This window comes from Monodon monoceros, unplaced genomic scaffold (genome assembly GCF_005190385.1).
Source record: "Monodon monoceros isolate NGI ecotype Baffin Bay Population unplaced genomic scaffold, NGI_Narwhal_1 Super_Scaffold_18, whole genome shotgun sequence".
Lineage (NCBI taxonomy): Eukaryota > Metazoa > Chordata > Mammalia > Artiodactyla > Monodontidae > Monodon > Monodon monoceros.
Window position 1 is genome coordinate 145,172,662 of NW_021703774.1, and position 17,249 is coordinate 145,189,910.

General features: G+C 59.4%; 3 protein-coding genes across 15 annotated transcripts in view; 1 reads left to right on the plus strand and 2 right to left on the minus strand.

Annotated features, from left to right (window-relative positions):
• The window catches only part of SLC6A9 (solute carrier family 6 member 9), a 32,440-nt gene extending 29,595 nt beyond the window's left edge, over positions 1-2,845 (plus strand). For 4 of the 5 annotated variants that reach the window (XM_029229899.1, XM_029229900.1, XM_029229901.1 and 1 more), the window contains 2 exons: positions 1,271-1,441; positions 1,563-2,845. In XM_029229899.1, coding sequence (XP_029085732.1) covers positions 1,271-1,441; positions 1,563-1,757 — 366 coding nt within the window. In that variant the 3' untranslated portion in view covers positions 1,758-2,845. The remainder of the gene's footprint in view (positions 1-1,270; positions 1,442-1,562) is intronic. The other variant, XM_029229902.1, reaches the window with a different exon arrangement.
• CCDC24 (coiled-coil domain containing 24) lies at positions 2,801-6,481 on the minus strand. 5 transcript variants are annotated; one of them, XR_003794549.1, is made up of 9 exons: positions 6,307-6,481; positions 5,897-6,072; positions 5,640-5,756; positions 4,874-4,951; positions 4,226-4,280; positions 3,666-3,735; positions 3,476-3,554; positions 3,063-3,392; positions 2,801-2,934 (listed from the first exon to the last, which is right to left on the minus strand). XR_003794549.1 is itself a non-coding variant. In XM_029229907.1 (8 exons), exons 1-8 carry the CDS (start codon positions 6,430-6,432, stop codon positions 3,155-3,157), a joined length of 936 nt encoding a protein of 311 aa, XP_029085740.1. In that variant the 5' UTR covers positions 6,433-6,481; the 3' UTR covers positions 2,801-3,154. The 5 variants fall into 5 exon arrangements, 4 of the variants coding, with proteins under 4 accessions (XP_029085740.1, XP_029085742.1, XP_029085738.1 ...); XM_029229907.1 differs by having other exon boundaries at positions 2,801-3,392; positions 4,874-4,948; XM_029229909.1 differs by having other exon boundaries at positions 2,801-3,389; positions 3,477-3,554.
• A 716-nt stretch (positions 6,482-7,197) lies between these two features.
• B4GALT2 (beta-1,4-galactosyltransferase 2) lies at positions 7,198-17,249 on the minus strand. 5 transcript variants are annotated; one of them, XR_003794644.1, is made up of 7 exons: positions 15,086-16,430; positions 14,647-14,882; positions 11,127-11,317; positions 10,861-10,983; positions 10,636-10,740; positions 8,327-8,535; positions 7,198-8,068 (listed from the first exon to the last, which is right to left on the minus strand). XR_003794644.1 is itself a non-coding variant. In XM_029230810.1 (7 exons), exons 2-7 carry the CDS (start codon positions 15,387-15,389, stop codon positions 7,918-7,920), a joined length of 1,110 nt encoding a protein of 369 aa, XP_029086643.1. In that variant the 5' UTR covers positions 15,390-15,441; positions 16,943-17,249; the 3' UTR covers positions 7,198-7,917. The 5 variants fall into 5 exon arrangements, 3 of the variants coding, with proteins under 3 accessions (XP_029086643.1, XP_029086641.1, XP_029086642.1); XM_029230810.1 differs by lacking the exon at positions 8,327-8,535 and adding an exon at positions 16,943-17,249 and having other exon boundaries at positions 15,086-15,441; XM_029230808.1 differs by lacking the exon at positions 8,327-8,535 and having other exon boundaries at positions 15,086-15,441; positions 15,920-16,665.

The window sequence follows — 17,249 nt, forward strand, 5'->3', positions numbered from 1 at the left end:
GCCTTCCAATGCAGGAGGCGTGGGTTTGATCCCTGGTCGGGGAACTAAGATCCCACATGCTGTGGGGTGTGGCCAAAAACCTAAAAAAAAATTTTTTTTAAAGAATTTATCCACACCTTAGATCAGGATCTAATTCCATTCAGAAAACTTGCTCTAAGCTCCTCTGTGTGCAGCGTCCTAGGATGGCCCACCCACCCCTGAATGGATATGGGTCTTGCCTTCTAGAATTTGGTCACCCAGAAGGCTGGAGGGGCCTGAGCTCCAGGACACAACTGAGGGCTCAGGGTGGATGCTGAGCCCTCCTGGCAAGTGGCATCCACTGCCCCGGCTCCTCTGGGTGGCCCATGAGCCACCTGCCCATCTTTCTGCTAACTTTAGTTTTTTCGTTACTGGAACCCCAGGCTTTATTTCCCATGTCCCTCATCTCTTTCCAAAGCGGTTCCCGAGAGCATCCCCAGCCTGACACTCATGATTTCTAGCCTTTGGAGCCTCCCCAGGCTGTCTGTCACTGTCTCCACAGCCACAGACTGGCAGGACTTTGCCCTTTCCTCTCCCCCATTACTCCCACCTCCTTGCATAAGTCAGTTCAGATCAGCACATGAGATTGTGCCAGGCACTGTGCTGGGCACTGGAGACCCAGAGCTGATGCAATCCCAGGAGCTCCCAGGTCTGGGGGAAACACCCATAAAATGCTTAGTAGATGGAAAATGCCACTAAAGCCCTTTCAGGAAGAGAAGGCTGGAAATCAGTGGAGGCTTCTTGAAGGAGGTGGCATTTGCATAGGGTTTGACAGAGGAAGATGCAAAAGAGGATCCTCCACAGTAAGAAGGGTGGGAAACGCTGGGTGTAGCAGAGACACTGAGACAGTAAGTCCAGAAAGATAAGCCGAGGTCTTGATGTGAGGCGGAGAAGGCCCTAAAGGCCAGGGATTTGGCCTTGCTTCAGCAGGCAATGCAGGGCCATTGCGAGTCTTTGAGCAGAACTGACTTCCAAGGGCCACGGCAGCTGAGTGGCTCCCTGGCTGGTTCAGGATTATGCAGAAGACAGACCTCTCCCCTTCCACCGTGGCCACCTGCCCATCATACCCTGGACCCCTGGTTCCATCAGCTTCTTCCACTACCCAAACGTTGACGTCACCCCCGCCCTCCCCAAAATGCCTCTTTCTAGTTTGGGAAACTGGAGAGGGAGGGAGGGGGTGCAGATAGGAGGCCTGAGGCCTGGGTGGGGCTGGGCAGGACTCACGCCCACTCCCGTCCCCCACTCTCTGCAGTTCATTCTCATCTTCACGGTGATCCAGTACCAGCCAATTACCTACAACCACTACCAGTATCCAGGCTGGGCTGTGGCCATCGGCTTCCTCATGGCTCTGTCCTCTGTCATTTGCATTCCACTCTACGCCCTGTACCAGCTCTGCCGCACAGATGGGGATACCCTCCTCCAGGTGAGGGGTGGGGGCAGGGGGCAGCCAGGTGAAACAGGAGGGGGTGGATGTATGGGGCTTCAGGGCTCCCTTCTGATGACCGTGCCCACCCCGCCCCCAACCATGCCTACCTCTCCTGCAGCGTCTGAAAAATGCAACCAAGCCAAGCAGAGACTGGGGGCCCGCCCTCCTGGAGCACCGAACGGGGCGCTATGCCCGCACCATTCCACCCTCTCCTGAAGACGGGCTTGAGGTCCAGCCGCTGCACCCAGACAAGGCCCAGATCCCCACGGTGGGCAGTAATGGCTCCAGCCGTCTGCAGGACTCCCGGATATGAGCACAACTGCCGGGGGAGTGCCCCGCCCCCGCCCCGTGCTCCCGCCACAGAGACTGGGGAGGCGGTGGACAGGTGTCACCGCCTGCCCCTCCACGCCCGGACCAGGGCGGCTCCTGTCACCTTGGCCACCACTGCTAGCGTGGTCATTCGTGCTCGTGTCCCTAGTGTTTACAGGTCCTTTGGATGCCAAGATGGCAGCTGGGGGGCGTGAGTGATGGGAGGGTTGCTGGGGGGCCCAAAGCACTTTGGAGGGGTCTCAGGCCAGGTCCCCGGAGGCAGCTGGACATTATGTGGCCTCTGATGCCCCCACACGTTGCCCTGAGCTAAGGTTCCGGGTGGGCCCCCTACCTGTCCCCCTCTCTGAGCCTTCAGCCTCCTGACCAGTGTTCCTGCCCCCAGGAGCAGACCCCAGCCTCTGCCCAGGCAGGTTTGGATCTTCCTACCTGGAAGCAGGGTAAGGGGCTAGGGGGCTGTGCAGTGTTACATGTCAGGCTGTAACCCCAGCCCTGTTTGTCTGTGTAATTATTTTTGTAAAAATTGTATTATCTGTGGTTGCCACCCCCTTGCCCTTGGCCTCGGGCCCAATCTGTCTTCCAGGCCTGCCTGCACCTCACTCAGCTGCTCTGGGGTCTCTGCGCCGCCTCCCAGCACTGGCTGTAGGGCCAGCCAGCAGAGGCCCATGACCCAACAGCCTGCCCAAAGAACTCGTTTCTGGGGAAAGGGGTAGGGTGATGTTCAGCAGGAGGCTTGAGCCCAGAGCCCTGGAGAAGGGGACCCTACGTGACACCCCCTTGCCCTCCCTCTGCCAGGCTAAAGGCCCAGTCTTCCCAAAATGGGCTGCCCTTGTTCACGTGCCAAATGGCCCCAGCCGGCGTGCCCCACCCCCTCTCTGGAGCCAGAGCTCCTTCCCCCAAGCCCTGCAGTATCCGTTTGTCCATCCTCTGTACCCCTCTGTGCAGTGACAACCCCGGAAGAGCCGCCTCTAATCCTCTGTAGCAATAACGGTGCGCCGCCCACCCCTGCCCATCCGTGCACCACTAGGATTTTAAAGTCCATAGATTTTAATGAAATTTCTATTCCTGTCTCTGAGCCGCTGCTGTGCTTTGTCTGGGTCCCCCATGGGGACGAGAGTCAGGGCTGGGATGAGACCTCTTCCTGCCAGGCCTTTGAGGGATGCCTGGGAAGAGAAAGGCCAGAGGCTGTGATGGTCAGGACCAGACACCAAGGACCAGGCGAGGTGGTAGGGTGAGGACCAGACAGACAGGCAGCCTTGGAATCCCGGTGAGGGCTCATCCAAGACTAGACCTAAAGTGGGCTGGGCCATGGCAGCTGAGAGGTGTCAGCAGCAGACAGGGCGAGTTCCAGCAGAAGTGGAAGTCTCCTTCCTGCCCAGCCCTTCAGGTTGGGGCCTGGGGCGCCACACTGGACATCCGAGTGGAAGCTGGCCTTTTTCTGGGGCTGCACTGAAGCTTCCGTCCCCAGCGGCAGGTGGTGGCCAGGCCTTGAGGTTTGGGGCAGCGCTCCAGAGGAGGAGAGGGCAGGTGGCACTGGAGAGGCCTGGCCCAAACTCCAGCAGCCCCACGGAAGCAAGGCAGTGGTCCGAGGCCCTGGCTGGAGGACTCCAAGGGCCGCAGCCTGAACAGGAGGGAGTAGCTGTGAGGGGGCCATGGCCTGACGCTTAGCCCACCCCGTCCAGCTGTCCACCTGCTCTGGTTTACCTGTGACCGGGGGAGACACAGGAAGGCCTCAGAGGTGCCTGCAGCTCCTGTTGCATGGCTGCCTTCTGTTCCTGTAGCTCTGGAGGAGAGGTCTAGCTGAGACGCAGCACTCGGCAATTCCAGGGTGTGTGTACAAGAGCGGGACAGGGACAGGAGGCTGGGTGCTCTGGGGCCTGCTCAGGGTCCTCACCTGCCAGGGTGGGCTCTAGGGTTGCCTCAGTGGGCAAAGGGGCCCCTGTATACTCCTCTTCCAGGCGGCGCTGCAGGGAGAGCTGGCTCAGTGCCCAGCCTTACGGCAGGGGCAGGGTGGGGCGGGGCAGGATGCAGAGGCCAAGATATCCATGGTGGGGCCCAGGAACCACCCCATGCAGCCTCCTTATCCCAGCCACCTGAGGACACTCCTGAGAGGAACACCAGCCTCCCTGAAAAGCTGAGCTTGGCAAGGTAGTGGCAGGCCCGAACTCAGACATGGGGAAGAGAAGGAGGCAAAAGACCAGGGGCAAATCCAGCAGGTTAATCTAAAAGTGCCGACCTTGGACTTAGGGACTCAACCAGAATCTGGATTCACACGTACGGGAAGTGTGCATACAGGAGAAATGGACAGAGGAATCACACAATCTTTGCACACACATACACACACACACACACACACACACACGTATGTGGATCTCACACACCAGGTGAGAGACGGGTGTGTCTAGGTTCAGCAGAAAGGCTCTGGGGGTGGGGAGGCCCAGGGCTGCCGCTCACCTGCAGGATGGCAATCTCCCTCTTCAACTTGCGACACTCCTCCTCCAGGAGGGCCCTGGGACATGGGGGAGTGCGGCACCGGCAGCAGTGCTGCAGGCCCGGGTCACAGCAGAGCCCGCCACACAGACCCAGCCTCCAGCCTTACCAGGAGTTCCCTCTAGGCCCTCCTTTCTCAGCCCACCTCTCCCTCTGCTGCCCAAGTGCAATCCCAGCATGGCCTTGCAGCCCCGCCGGCCTCTTCCTGGGCAGGACGTGTCCTCTCCTTGCCCGCCTCCCAGCGCCCACGCTGGGGGGCCCCATTCTCTCTTCTTCACGACAGTATTGGGCCTGCAAGTCCTCCTGCCTCCATTCTCCCCCAGATCACAGCCCTTCCCCTGTTTAAAAGACTCTTCTGTGGTCCATCTCTCTCCCACACCCCAGGATAAAAGTCCTCAGGCCAAGGCCCCTGCTGGCATCCCTACTTGGCTACTTCCTGGCAGCAACCTCACCAGCACCCTGCCCCTTCCACCTCTCAGCCCTACTCTCCTGGGTCTCCCCATCAGGTATGCTGCCTCCCTCCTCCTTCCTCATAGTCCCAGTACGTTAGGATCCATCCCCCGTCCCACCCTCCTTGTCTCGACCCCCACTGCACACACTCAGGGGCCTCACCGCAGGTATCTGGCAACCTGGTCAACGTGGGACACGTTCAGTTGGTCCTTGATGATGCTGAGGTCCCTGTGACAGCTGCTGGCAGATGAAGTCAACATCACTCTCCCATGTTGCTTCACCCCAGGCCTTCAGGACACAAATGCCATTTCTCCTAGACAATTTTGTGTGTTTTCTCACAAAGGCAACATAAGATGGTACTAAGAGGAGGAGTTCTGGAGCCTGGGTTTGCAAATGGGCTCTGCCACCCTTCACTGTGTGTGAGCTTGGGCAAATCAATAATTTGTTCTGAGCTTTAGTTTCCTCATCTGCAAAATGGGGACATCACCCACTTCCTAAGGATGTGTGACAAATAAGTGCTGCCATTCAGTGATGAACACGCTGCTGCTCATTTATCTCGTGCAGTCCCCAGCCCTCTCTAGCTCAGCCCTTGCAGCTGTTCTCCAGGTCAGAGGAACAACTGACCACTGGATGAAGCCTTTCCTTCCACCCATGTCTGCGTGTAGTGCTCCCGCTTCCTGCAAAGCTCTTCTCTTTTCATCTGTCTGGAAGTCTGTTCCTCATGCTCTAAGACCCAGATCAAACCAAGCTTCCAGGCTTGGTACATGTCTCCTGGGCCTGCTGCCCTCATGTGCTGATCCCTACAACAAGTGGCTGTAGAAGAATCCAGTCCCAGACCAGGAGCTCCTCCATACCGGCAGGTGGGACCCGCCAGTTGGCTGGGGTCTCTGCCAAGCGGGAACAGACCCCTCCTTTCCTACCACTATACCTGGGCTCACCAGCTCTCAGGCGGAATATCCCCTGCTCTGGCAAATCACGCCTGGGCTCCTCCAAGGCAAAGCGCAGGACCCCGGGGCTATACTGGACCCAAGCCTGGGTCTGGTCCCTGCAGAAGGTGCACACGGGGACACTCAGGGGCTCCTTCCAGGGAACCACAGGAAAGGCGACCCTGGCCCCTTGTCAATTTCAGGGCTAGCCCATCTGAGTTCTGGAGACAGGGCCCTGCCCCAGGTCTGAGGCTCCAACCTGCCCTCACAGATGGCCTTCCCACGGAGACCTTGGAGCAGCTGCCGCAGTTCCTGGCGCACGAGGTCTCTTAGGTGGGGCGGTGGTGCCAGAAGGGAGGAGAGGTCAGAGGTGGGGCGCGAACCAGGGGCTTGGAAGGATCGAGCCTCTCGGAGCAGTGATCGTAACACCACCACCTGCAAGGAGAGCTGGGACCCCTTGCGACTGCGGGGGAGAAGTAAGGGGAGGAAGGGGAGCTAGGGGAGTGAGGGGCAGTGCAGAGTTAAACTGGTAGCCAGAGGGCTGGGCGGACAGTGAGATCCGACAAGAGCTCGAAAGTTACCGGGCAGAGCCAGGGACCCGGAGGAGGTGAGGAAATCACCCAAGTCGTGGGATAGGCCTGGAGTGGGGCCCACATTCCCACGCCCCACCTCTGCCCGCAGCTCCAGGCTCAGGTCCACCGTCGTCTCCCCTAGAATCCTCTTCACTTCGGGCCGCTCCAGGAGCGGAACGTGCTCTTCCACCAGCTCCCACAGCGGCGGAGAGTCCCCAGGCATGGCCTGCCCGCACCGCCACCCCACAACGGGCGGACTGCCGGACAGCAGGTCGGAGAGCTGGGTTACTGGGAGACAGCGGGTCTCCCAGGGCCGGGCACGCCCACACACGCCCCACCCCTTCCTGGTCTCACATGCCACGCCCCCAGCCTGTCGCTCGGGCCATCCTCTCCCCAGCCCCACCCGTTCTGCCGCCCGTCCCTACGACTAGAGCTGCCCGGTCCAGAGCCGCCGATCTCTGGCGCCTTCTCTTCTACTGGCCGACTCTCCGTGGCCGGGTACCCAGGAGCCAGGCCGCGGGACTGGGACCCTAGCCCCGCCTCTTCCGCGCGACCGTCACCCGGGAAACGGGGCCCGCTACCCCAAGCCCCGCCCCCATAAGGCCCCGCCCCGCCCATTCCAGGGCGGTGCCGGCTCGCGAAGCCCAACCCACAGCCGTGGTAGGTGGTTTTGGAGTGCGAACCATCCACCCCGCCCTGATTCCAAGCACCTTTCGGCTTCAGGGCAGGTGAAAGAACGGAGAAATCTGAGCCCAATGGGTTTATTACTTCTTTGTCTCTTCTGGCCGGGAGGCAGCGGCAGGGTAAACATTTCTCCTTCCAGCCGGCGGAAGTCTAGCGAACCACTGCGTTTCGAGGGGCCTGGGGAACCAGGACAGCCTGGGCCAGGCCGATAGGCTGTCCTGGTTCCCCCTGGCCGTCCCATAACACACACCGGGTCTGGGTTTAGGGATCCAGATCCCCATCCCCAAACAGACAAAGGGGCTCCTCCATTCACGTTTTTTACTAAAGCACCCACACAAGTTTCTGTGCAATGTACAAACACGAGCCGGCCCTGGGGCTACTGCCTTCTCTCTGAGGGGGGCGGGGCAGGAACCCAACTGATCCGAGCCCCATCCGCCCCCATGCAAAGCCCAACCCCAAGATCCCAGGCAGCGACACAGCACCCCCTCTGGTCCCCTCCTGGCGCTGCTCCTCAGCAGGGGGTGCACCGGAGTTTGCCCCCTACAATGTTGAGTGAAAAAGGTTTCCCCTCCCCTGGGAGCATGGGGGATCCCCAGGTCTGAGAATTCCTCCTGGAAGTGACATTGCCCCCTAGTCATACCTCCCACTCTTCCAGGCCCTAGGGGACTCAAGGGGGGGAAACTGAGGCACAGAGAGGTGGAGTGACCTGGCCCAGGCCACTCGGCGAGGCAGTGCAGGGGCTGGCCCAACCCTGACAGTGAGGTGGGCTGAACTGGGGAGGGAGGAGCAGGAAGAAGGGTTGACCCCAGAGAGGGCCACACTTGAGGGGTCTGCCCAGGACAGAAGCTCCCCGAAGTAAGTTCTGAAACTTCCAGGTGCAGCTGGGGGGCCTACTGAAGACCCTCAGAAAACAGAGCCCACAGTCTCTGTCCTGGGGGATCTGTCACAGAGCAGCCACCAGCCAGGCTGTAGGTCAGTCCTCTGGCAGGCAATCCTTGGCACTGGTAGCCTTTGTCCATTGGTGTCAGCCCCGAGGGGGCCATGATGGGGGCCGCCCAATGTCCACTGTGATATTAGTGAAGAGCGGTTGCCGAGACACTTCCAAGACCTGGTACCGCACTGACCCGATGCCGTCCCGCTTCATGGTCAGCTTCGTGTTTTGAATCTTGGTAAACCTAGATAGGATGGAAGTGGGTCCAGATCAGGGCTCACCACCAAACCCAACAGAGATCACTGGGGCCAAGGGGCACGCCATCCTGGCTTCTTCCTGGGGTGACTCGGTTCTCTTCGTCGCCCCCTCCACCTGCCTGGAGCCCTTTGGCTCTTGGAACTACCCTCAAAAAAGAGATCTCACCCCCTTGAGTCCAGAATCACAACACCCTCACAAATCTTTCTCTCATCTCAGACCTAGACACAGGGCACCCCACAGGTACCTCAAATGCAACGTGTCCTGTATTGTATGCATCATCTTTACTCCTCACACCCAGCATCTCTGTGCCATCTTCTCTGTTCCTCATCCTTTAGTCACTCCTTCACCATCTATTTATTGAGCAGTCCCCGTGTGCTAGGCGCGCTCTAAGCACCAGGGTCACAGCCATGAACAGGACAGCAAGGTCCTTCCTCTCGTGGCAAGTCTATTCCACTGAGGGAGACAAGTAACAGACAAGGAAGACATCAGTGCGCTAAGGGAGACAGGAGAGGGAGACCAGGATGACTGCCGTGGAAGGGGTGCGTGCGGGCCATCAAGCTGACAGCAGAGGAAGAGCATTCCAGGCAGAGGTAACAGCACGTGCTGACCCTACACTGGAAATGGGAATTTGCACAGCTAAGTGGCTCGAGCTTAATGGGCCAAGGGGAAAAACCAGAGTAAGATTAGCTGGGAGGTTAGAGCATGTACGGGCAGGCCTCTGTAAGTCAGAGGAAGCAGTTTTTTATTCTGTGGGTGAGAAGACACTGAGGGATTTTTCGCCCAGTTTGGGGGAGGGAGGGCCAGGGAACATGAACTCTAGAAGAGGGAAGACAGAAAACCGGCCGGGCAAGAGGATGGAGGCCTCACTAGGGCAGAGGTAAAGGGAAAAGTGGACCAGCTCAGATATGTTTGGGGGGTTGCACTGATGTGACCGGCTGATGGTCCGGACATGTAGGGTGAGGGAAAGAAGAATCCAGAACTCCTAGATCTGAGGCAAAAGCAACTAGGTAGATGAAACCAGCATTCACAGAGTTCCTTAAGCCAGAAACATCTCGCTATCATGCCACTCCCCCCCCAAGGCAGACATCACAACTGAGGATGGCACCTAGACACGCTATTCCTGAAACAGGACCATGGCCCCTGGCATGTGCTTCCAGAGCTCCTCCCACCCTCATCCCAACTGTTTTGATCCTCCCAGTCCTTCTGAGCTCTCCAGAGCCATCCCAACACTGAGTGCTCTCCCTCAGATGCCCCAAAGCACCTCTTCTCCCAGCCTCTCGTCCTTTCCCTGCTCACCATGGTTTTTATCTGAACTGCTTTTTCATCAGCTCCCTGGACGCCTGGTGCGTCACGCTTCTGCCAAAGATCAACCCTCCATCAGTGCTGCCGCCTCCCTCCCCACTCTGACACACTGGCTTCAGAGCAGAACATCCCTACTGGTCCCGTGTGGGCACGGCAGTGTCACACCACATGCACCCGGGGCTCCGTCAACTCCTTTGGGCCTAGTCTGCTTCCTCCTGCTCCACCCGGCAGCTCTGCCAGCCCTTCACCTTCTTCAAACTCAAAGGGTGATCCTTCCAAACCCAAATCTGGTCCTGCCGCCTCCCCGCTGGAAACCCTTCCATGACTCGCCAGTGCCTCTGGGACAAAAGTGAAACTCCCAACCTGGGATCAGCAGACCTCCTCTCCTGTCACTCCCAGCCTTCAGACTGAAGAGTTTCAGACTCTCAGCGTATACAATGGACGTTCACATTCCAGACTCCTACACATATTATTCCTTTTATCCAGACTGGCCTCCTCCATCAGCCTGGTGAATATAGCACTGTGCCTAGGGTAGGTGTGTGACACATATTTGTAGAATGAATAACTCTTTTCAAACTCCAGTTTACCATCACCTCCTCCAGGAAGCCTCCCACCATCACTCCCTCTTCTGCCAGGACAGCACCTTGCCCTGATCGCCCTGTGCTGCCTCTGCCGGCCTCCCTGCCTAGAAAGAACCTAACACGGGCCATCCAGCTGGGACTGGGTCTGACTGCTCTGCACCCTCTCGCCCCCGCCCCTACATTTCACATGCCCTCAGGCACTTCTCCCACCCAGCATCAGACACCAATGTTGCTTCCTCCTCAGAGACCAGCCGCCTACTCCAATCTCAGAGGGCTCAGCAATGATTTCCACTACCACCCCACATTGCTCGGGCCACCTCTGTTAGGTCCGCAGGCCCTGGAGCTGTACCCTGGGCCCGCTATCTCTCGTCCTATCTGTTCTGGCACAAGTGAGGTCTGCGAGGGCACCGAGAGGAATGCGAGCTACTCAGTGACGATCTGAGCCCTGCCTTTAAACTTCAGTCACTTCTAGGAATCAGGCCAGGGGCGAGAGCCAGATGGGGAGAGGCTGAGCTGGGGACTGGGGAACAGGGATCGGGGTGGTGGGAGTCATCTCTAGAAGTCAAGGGTCGGGGACCTTGGGATCACCTCTGGGGATCAGTGGCACTGGGACGTCACTTCTACAGAGGAAGGGGCCGGGGCGGTTGGGGTCGAGGGCGCTGGGGGTCACCTTTGAGGGTTGGGCTCATTATGCTTGTCCCGGTCGTGCTTGATCATGCGGTAGCGGCCTATGCGGATGTCTGGGCGCGAGATCTTCATCCCAGCCAGGGAGATCCTGGGGACGGACACAGCCGGGCTGGAGCAAGCGCCAGGAAGGGCGAAGAGCCCCGCCCGGTCTGCGCCCACCCCCCCAACCTCAAGCACCCAGTCTACTCCCCACCCTGTCCCCACTCACCGGTTGAAGATGTCGTCATCCTCACCACCCCAACCCCAGTACTCGTTGGGGAAGCCATTGATTCTCAGGAACTGGGATTTATTCAGGCCCGACACACCTCCAAAGTAGCCGGCATAGGGCAGCCTAGGGCACGGAAGGCAGGCATCAGTGAGGGGCCCCCGGGGATTCCAGACGGAGGCCCGGCAGCTAGGGGGCCACTGGGGCTGGGAACGATGGCCTGAGTGGGGTGGGGAGGCCTAGGGTCCACCTGAGAAGGGAGCCCTCACCGAAAGCCGAACTTGTCCATGGCAATGGCGAAGTGGCGAGGCTGGTCGCCACAGCGGTACAGGTTGCGGTCGTCCATGGGCACCAGGTCCACGTCACTGAAGATGAAGCAGTTGTAGGTGGCGTCCTCCTTCAGCGCCTCTAGGAAACCCACATTGAGCAGCTTGGCCCGGTTGAAGGTGTCCTCACCATGCTGGGGTTGGCGGAGGGGACAGGTCAGCTCTGGGCCTGAGACTTGGAGACACCTGCCACCTTACCACCGTCCAGAGTGGTCCCTGTGGGCCTAGTACTACCCCACCTGCCCCCACTGGGGCCCTCAGACTGTAGGGATCAAGGCCAGCTCTTTACCCTGGACCTGGCCTTGCAAGGCCTTTCAGGAATTGACTCCACCTGCTCTCTGGCCACTGCCCTCAGATGCTGAGGCCCAGCTGTACTACATTCCTCCACGACCCCAGAACATGCCAGACTCTTTCTTGCCTCCAGGCCTCGGTGTTAGCAGTTCCCTCTGCCTGGAATGCTCTCCTTCTCTGCTTATCAAACTCATGTCTGGAAAGGCCTCTGTCACCAAGCCTCCCCGCCCCAGTATAATTACTCATTTCCTCCTGTGCGCTTCACTTATGCCAGGGTCCATTCCAACTGTTAGAATTTAGAGCTCTCCTTTCATTCATTCCTTCAAACATGCCACGTGGCCCTGTCCTTGGTGCCAGGCGTCTTCTCTCTGCTGGTGCAGATCCTAGAGATGACTGGCCCTGAACACAGTTTCCCTACTGAGCACGTCACAGAGTGAGATGAACAAAAAATGCCCCCAAATGACCAGCATCTAAGATGCAGGGACCACGAGGACTGAGCCACTGAGCCTCAGCCACCTGTCCCCTCTGGCTCATGTAGATCCTCATCTAACTCCCTAGGCAGCCTCTGGGACCAGGACGGGACCAGGCTCAATTCACTTGTCTCCCCAACAAAATGATAAGCACAGTGAGCCTGGGATCCCCCGAGAAATGAGCTGCGGGACGAGGTCTCCTTGAGGCCAGCCTCCTGGCCATGTAGCCCCAAGTTCCAAATTCTGGCCAGAGCAAGGAGGGTTCCATGGAAGGAGCTGGCTGGCCCCTGAGCCCCCTGATCTAACCCATGATCTCCAGGCTGGAGCCAGAGAGGCTCCTGGTCTCCAAGTGGGACCTTCTGGAAGGAGAGGAGGAGTAGCCCCTCCTCTTCACCAGCCAGCCTGGGCCCGAGGGGGTGGGAGCTGCTCCCCTGGACCCTGAACGGCCCAGCCCCACCTGCTCTCTTTTCTCCTTGCCCTGAACCTTCCCACCAGCCCTTGGAGCAACTGTCCATTTTCTCCTGGCTCATTGGCACTCCTTTCTAACCTCACTCACCACCCCAGAGCCCTAGGTTTCTCCCACAGGGCTCATAAACATGCTCATTTCTCTCCCATCCAAAGAAAGCCCTCCCTCTAGCCACCACCCTACCTTTTGCCTTCCCTTCTCAGCAAAGGGGTTTTTTTTTTGATCGAGAGTTGTCTCCAATTGGCTACTTGCATTTTGTCAAATCTGATTCCTTCTGCAACCCACTGCAATCTGCTTCCGCCCCCACCAGGCCCCTGAAATGGCTCTCGCTGGGCCCACCTTGTTGCTAAATCCACTGGACGCTTCTTGGTCTACATCCTTCCTTACTCCCCCAGCAGCGCTCATGCAGCTGCCACGCTCCCTTCTTTTTTTTTTTTTTTTTTTTTTTTTGTGGTACGCAGGGCCTCTCACTGTTGCGGCCTCTCCCGTTGCGGAGCACAGGCTCCGGACGTGCAGGCTCAGCGGCCGTGGCTCACGGGCCCAGCCGCTCCGTGGCATGTGGGATCTTCCCGGACCAGGGCACGAACACATAACCCCCGGCATCGGCAGGCAGACTCTCAACCACTGCGCCACCAGGAAGCCCCACGCTCCCTTCTTGGCGCTTATTCCTGGGCTCCTGGGACACCAAGCTCTCCTGGGTCTCCTCAAACCTTTCCGGCCAACCCGCGTGGCCTGTGTGTTCTCTCTTTCTCCACCCATTCCCTTATGTTCTGGCTTTCTCCTCTCAGCTCCCAGGCCCCCTGGGCAGGCTGACATTGCTGGTTTTAGGGACCATCCTCTGTGTACTGGTGGCTCACGGATCCCTCTCCACCTCAGACCTCACTCCCAGGTCGATTCATTTGTCCAACTGCCTGCTGAACAGTCCTCTTATACTTCCCCCAGGCGCTTAAATTCATCACATGCAAAATAGGATTCAGAGTCGCACTCTCCCCCAGACCTGGCCTAGATCCTATGTTCCCATCTCATTCAGAGGCGCAGGCATCCACACTGCCAACAGTCAAGACAGAGACCCTCGAGATGTCCCGGCCTCCCTTTCCATACTCTCTGCTACTTGTGTCACATCTCTCCCCTCACCCGCACGACTCCTGCCCGACTCGTATGCACGTTCACCACCTCCTTCCTGAACATCGTAGCGTCTTCCCAACCGGACCCCCTGCCTCCAGGCTCCCCTTCCATCCCACTGTCCACAAGCAATCAGAGCAATCTTTTTAATAAGCACACATACACATTACTCCCTCATTAAAACCTCATAATGGTGCCCCATCACTTTCAGACTAGAATCCAACTGTTTAAGATGCCTCCTAAGACCCTTCTGGATTTGGCCTCCACTAGCTCTTCCAACCTCATCTCTGTTACTCACCCTACACGTTGGACCCCACCCCGCAGTGGACAGTTCCCGAACACATGAGACCAGTTCTCTCGTTGGGGCCTGGGGCCTCCAGGTCCCTCTACATAAAATGCTTGCCTCCTCCGGTCCCTCCGCCAGCGGATGCCTGATCGTCCCTCAAGACCCATCTCAATCGTCGCTTTCCCGCCCCAGGGCCGGACCAGGCCCTTTGGTGGCCCCACTGTCTGCTGCTCCAACTCCAGTCCCACACCACTGTCCTGGAGTCTAAAGGGATCCAAGTTCAGGTCTGGGAATTCTCTGTGGGGAGGAGGGCCTCTATCAGATCCTCTCCAGGTTCCGGCAGCCAGCCCCAGCCAGGCCCGTGGCAGGGCTCAGAGCCTGAGCTGAATTCCTGGATCTCAGCTGTGCTCAGCACTTGGCCCTAAGGCAGACTTGATGCCTCTTTCAGGTCTAACTCTCCCTCTGCTCGGGGCCCTCCATATCTCATAACCAGCATACCCTAAGCCACCACCCCCATGGATGGGGCCTATCACGGGTAGACAATGGCGCTCACCCCCTATCGAGGCCACGCACACACCTGGCAGTGTGCACACCACCATTAACACATGTGCACCCCCCTGAATGCACATACAAACCTGCCTACACACGCAATGACATACACGTGCCCCCACATGTACGTACACGTGTCCGCACAACCACTGGCAGACAAGCAGCCACGAATGCCCCCAACACTGTGGCTGCACCAGCAGGCATGTGGGCCCCTCACCCACGGGTGCTCCTAGGTTCCCTGGTGGCTGGTGGCCAGCCTGGGGGCCGCAGGAGACACACCTGGTTGACGACATAGATGCCATAGCGCAGCCGCTGTCGCCTAAGGATGGGGTGCAGGTAGTGGAGCCAGTAGCGTAGGTGGTGCTCCCGGTGTCGGAAGGGGATGATGACCGCCACCGTCTGGGCTGGCGTGCAGTCGGGCGGTGTATAGCGGCCGCCCAGGAGCACGCCTGGGTTTTCCCTCTGCACCCGCTCCAGGGGCATGGGTGAGGTGAACTCAATCAGCAGTCGGCCCACTGCAGGCAGGACGGTGGCAGGAATCAGGTCTTCATCAGAACCCCGGAACACCAGCCCTCTCCCTCCGCCTGGGGTGGGCAAGGGAACCCCAGGAACAGCCCTCTGACAACACACCCAGACCCTTGGCACCCCCGTGGGTCAATACTCCACTCCCCCAGTCCCCTGCCCACCCCTAGAGACAAGCCCCACCCTGTAGGCTCACCAAGACCAGGCGGCGAGTCAGGACAGGGTGGCAGGACAGGAGCCGTGGGGCCTGGCCGGGCGCTGGGAGCCTCGGGGAGCCCGGAGCTGGGGGCAGTGGCGTTGGGCCGAGAGCAGTTGGTGCTGCTGCTGGCAGCTGGGTGGAGGGCACGGGCGGGGCCTCGTGCACTGAAGCGGCTGAAGAAGGCCAAGTGCTGGGCGTAGACGTCAAAGTAGAGGATGACGGCCACGAGAAAGTGTAACAGGCAGAGTAGGAGCACGGCCTTGCAGACGCGCTCCAGCGTCCCCCCGAGCAGTCTGCTCATCCCGCAGGCGGCCACCGGCCCGCCCAATGGGCCCGGGCATCCGGCTGCTGGCCTGAGCAGGGGTAGGAGAGAAACAGACCCAGGAGGTCAGGGCCGGAGGGGCTAGGCCACCCACCCTCCTGCGCACCGCTCACATTCTTAGACCCGCATCCTCACACTTACCTGCTCACACCCTTCAACTTACATTCTACCTGCAAATACACACAGTCCCTGGCAACTCACTACTCCCACCACATCTTCACACAATGCCTTCCTTCCTCATCCTCATTGACACTCATAAGCACAGCCTCACCCACCCTCACACTCAGGTACGTGCCCTTATTGCCCGACTTCACACACACCCTATGGATTCCCAAGAACGTGGACATGTGACCTCTAGTTCACGCTGGCTCATACCTGAACAAGGAAACACGTTTACGTATAGACCCACATGTGTTCTCTGTGCCCCAGAGAACAAACGCCCCACAGGCCAGCATCCTCAACCCAGGACTCCTGGTCTGGGGGAGAGAGACCATTTACTGAGTACTTACCATGCAAGAGCACTTTGTACTCAAGACTTCATTTAGTCCTCTGGGGAACATGGGGGACAGTGGTTTGGTTGGACAGGTTCCAGTGGCAAGCAAGCCAGGCCATCTGGGACCAGGCTGCGAAGTGGCCCTCAGCATCCAGGTGGCCCAAATTTGAACAAGATGTTTATGGGATCCCTTCCCTCTGGAGCAAGAGGTCAAAATACAGAGTGGGGCATCAGACACACCTCCCATAAGACCTCAAGGATTGGGATGAACTCTCTGGGGCCTGCCCAGCACTGCTGGTTCTGATTCCCAGAAAGGGGAACGCTTGGGCCCTGGAGACAGCATGTTAGGAGAGGGTCTTGCCTGGGCCATGGCTCTAACTGTGGGTCCGACACAGCAGCAACACTTCTGGGGGGCACTCCTGGCAGTGCTTCAGAGAGCAGAGTGAGTCTCACTCAGATACACAGCATCACACAACCACACAGACACCCGCAGTCCCAGCTACAGTCACCTGCACTCAGATACACACAGAACTACATACAGAGTCACAGACACGCCTGGGTGACAGTAACAGCAACACAACGAGTCACGCACTCACAAACAAAGCCGCTGCTCCTGGACTTACAGAGTCACACAGACGGGCTCCCGGGCAGTTCACAACACCCGGACCCACGTGCAAATACTCCCACCCCTCCCTCCGGGGCAGGAGTTCTGGGTCAGGCTGCCAGGCTGCGAGGTGCGTTTGGGCGGGGCTGTAAGGCTGAGTGGCCTGAACACGTGGCACCCCGAGACCTGGAGGCAGCGAAGATAGGGTGGGTGTGGAGCCTGGCGGGGAGGGGGCTTGGAGGAGAGGATGTGGGGTAGGGGCCGAGGAAAGGGAGCGAGGAGCGCCTCCCCACGCCACGAGGCCAGGGTGAGCGAGCACAATAAGGGAGGCTGGCTGGGAGCGGGCAGAGGAGCCCGAGGGGGGCGAGGAGACTCGAGGGATGGGGGTAGGGTGGGGTGACGCCAGGCCGGGGTCCGGCCGCTAGAGACTCTCACCGGGTCCTGGGCGGGGATCTCGGGGCCGCGCTCGGGGCACCCCTCGCGGGGCCGGGTCTAGAATCTCGGGGCCCCGGACTGGGGGCCGCGCGCGACCCCCTCTCACCCGGCTCTCGGGGCTCAGCAGGGGGCGCCGGCGCCGCTCCGGCTCCGGCTGGATTCCGGGCTCCGGCGGCTGCGAATGGCTCCGTCCCCCATGGCCCGGCCCCGCCGCCTTCCGCCTCCCCGGTCAGCGGCCCCAGCGGCCCCCGGACCGCCTCCCGCCGCCGCCGCGGGCCATGGAGCCGAGCCACCCCGGGGGGCAGGG

Excerpts from the sequence above, each read along its gene's own strand:
- CCDC24 (XM_029229909.1), bottom strand. The coding sequence starts at position 6,432 with ATGCCTGGGGACTCTCCGCCGCTGTGGGAGCTGGTGGAAGAGCACGTT. Across the intron at positions 3,736-4,225 it reads GGGAGATTGCCATCCTGCAG|CGCCGCCTGGAAGAGGAGTA; the intron begins GTGAGCGGCAGC and ends CTCTCCCTGCAG. Across the intron at positions 3,390-3,476 it reads CTGTGTCTCCCCCGGTCACA|GCGGCCCTTGGAGTCCTCCA; the intron begins GGTAAACCAGAG and ends CCTGTTCAGGCT.
- B4GALT2 (XM_029230810.1), bottom strand. The coding sequence starts at position 15,389 with ATGAGCAGACTGCTCGGGGGGACGCTGGAGCGCGTCTGCAAGGCCGTG. Across the intron at positions 11,318-14,646 it reads GCATCTATGTCGTCAACCAG|CATGGTGAGGACACCTTCAA; the intron begins GTGTGTCTCCTG and ends CGCCAACCCCAG. Across the intron at positions 10,984-11,126 it reads ATGGACAAGTTCGGCTTTCG|GCTGCCCTATGCCGGCTACT; the intron begins GTGAGGGCTCCC and ends TCCGTGCCCTAG.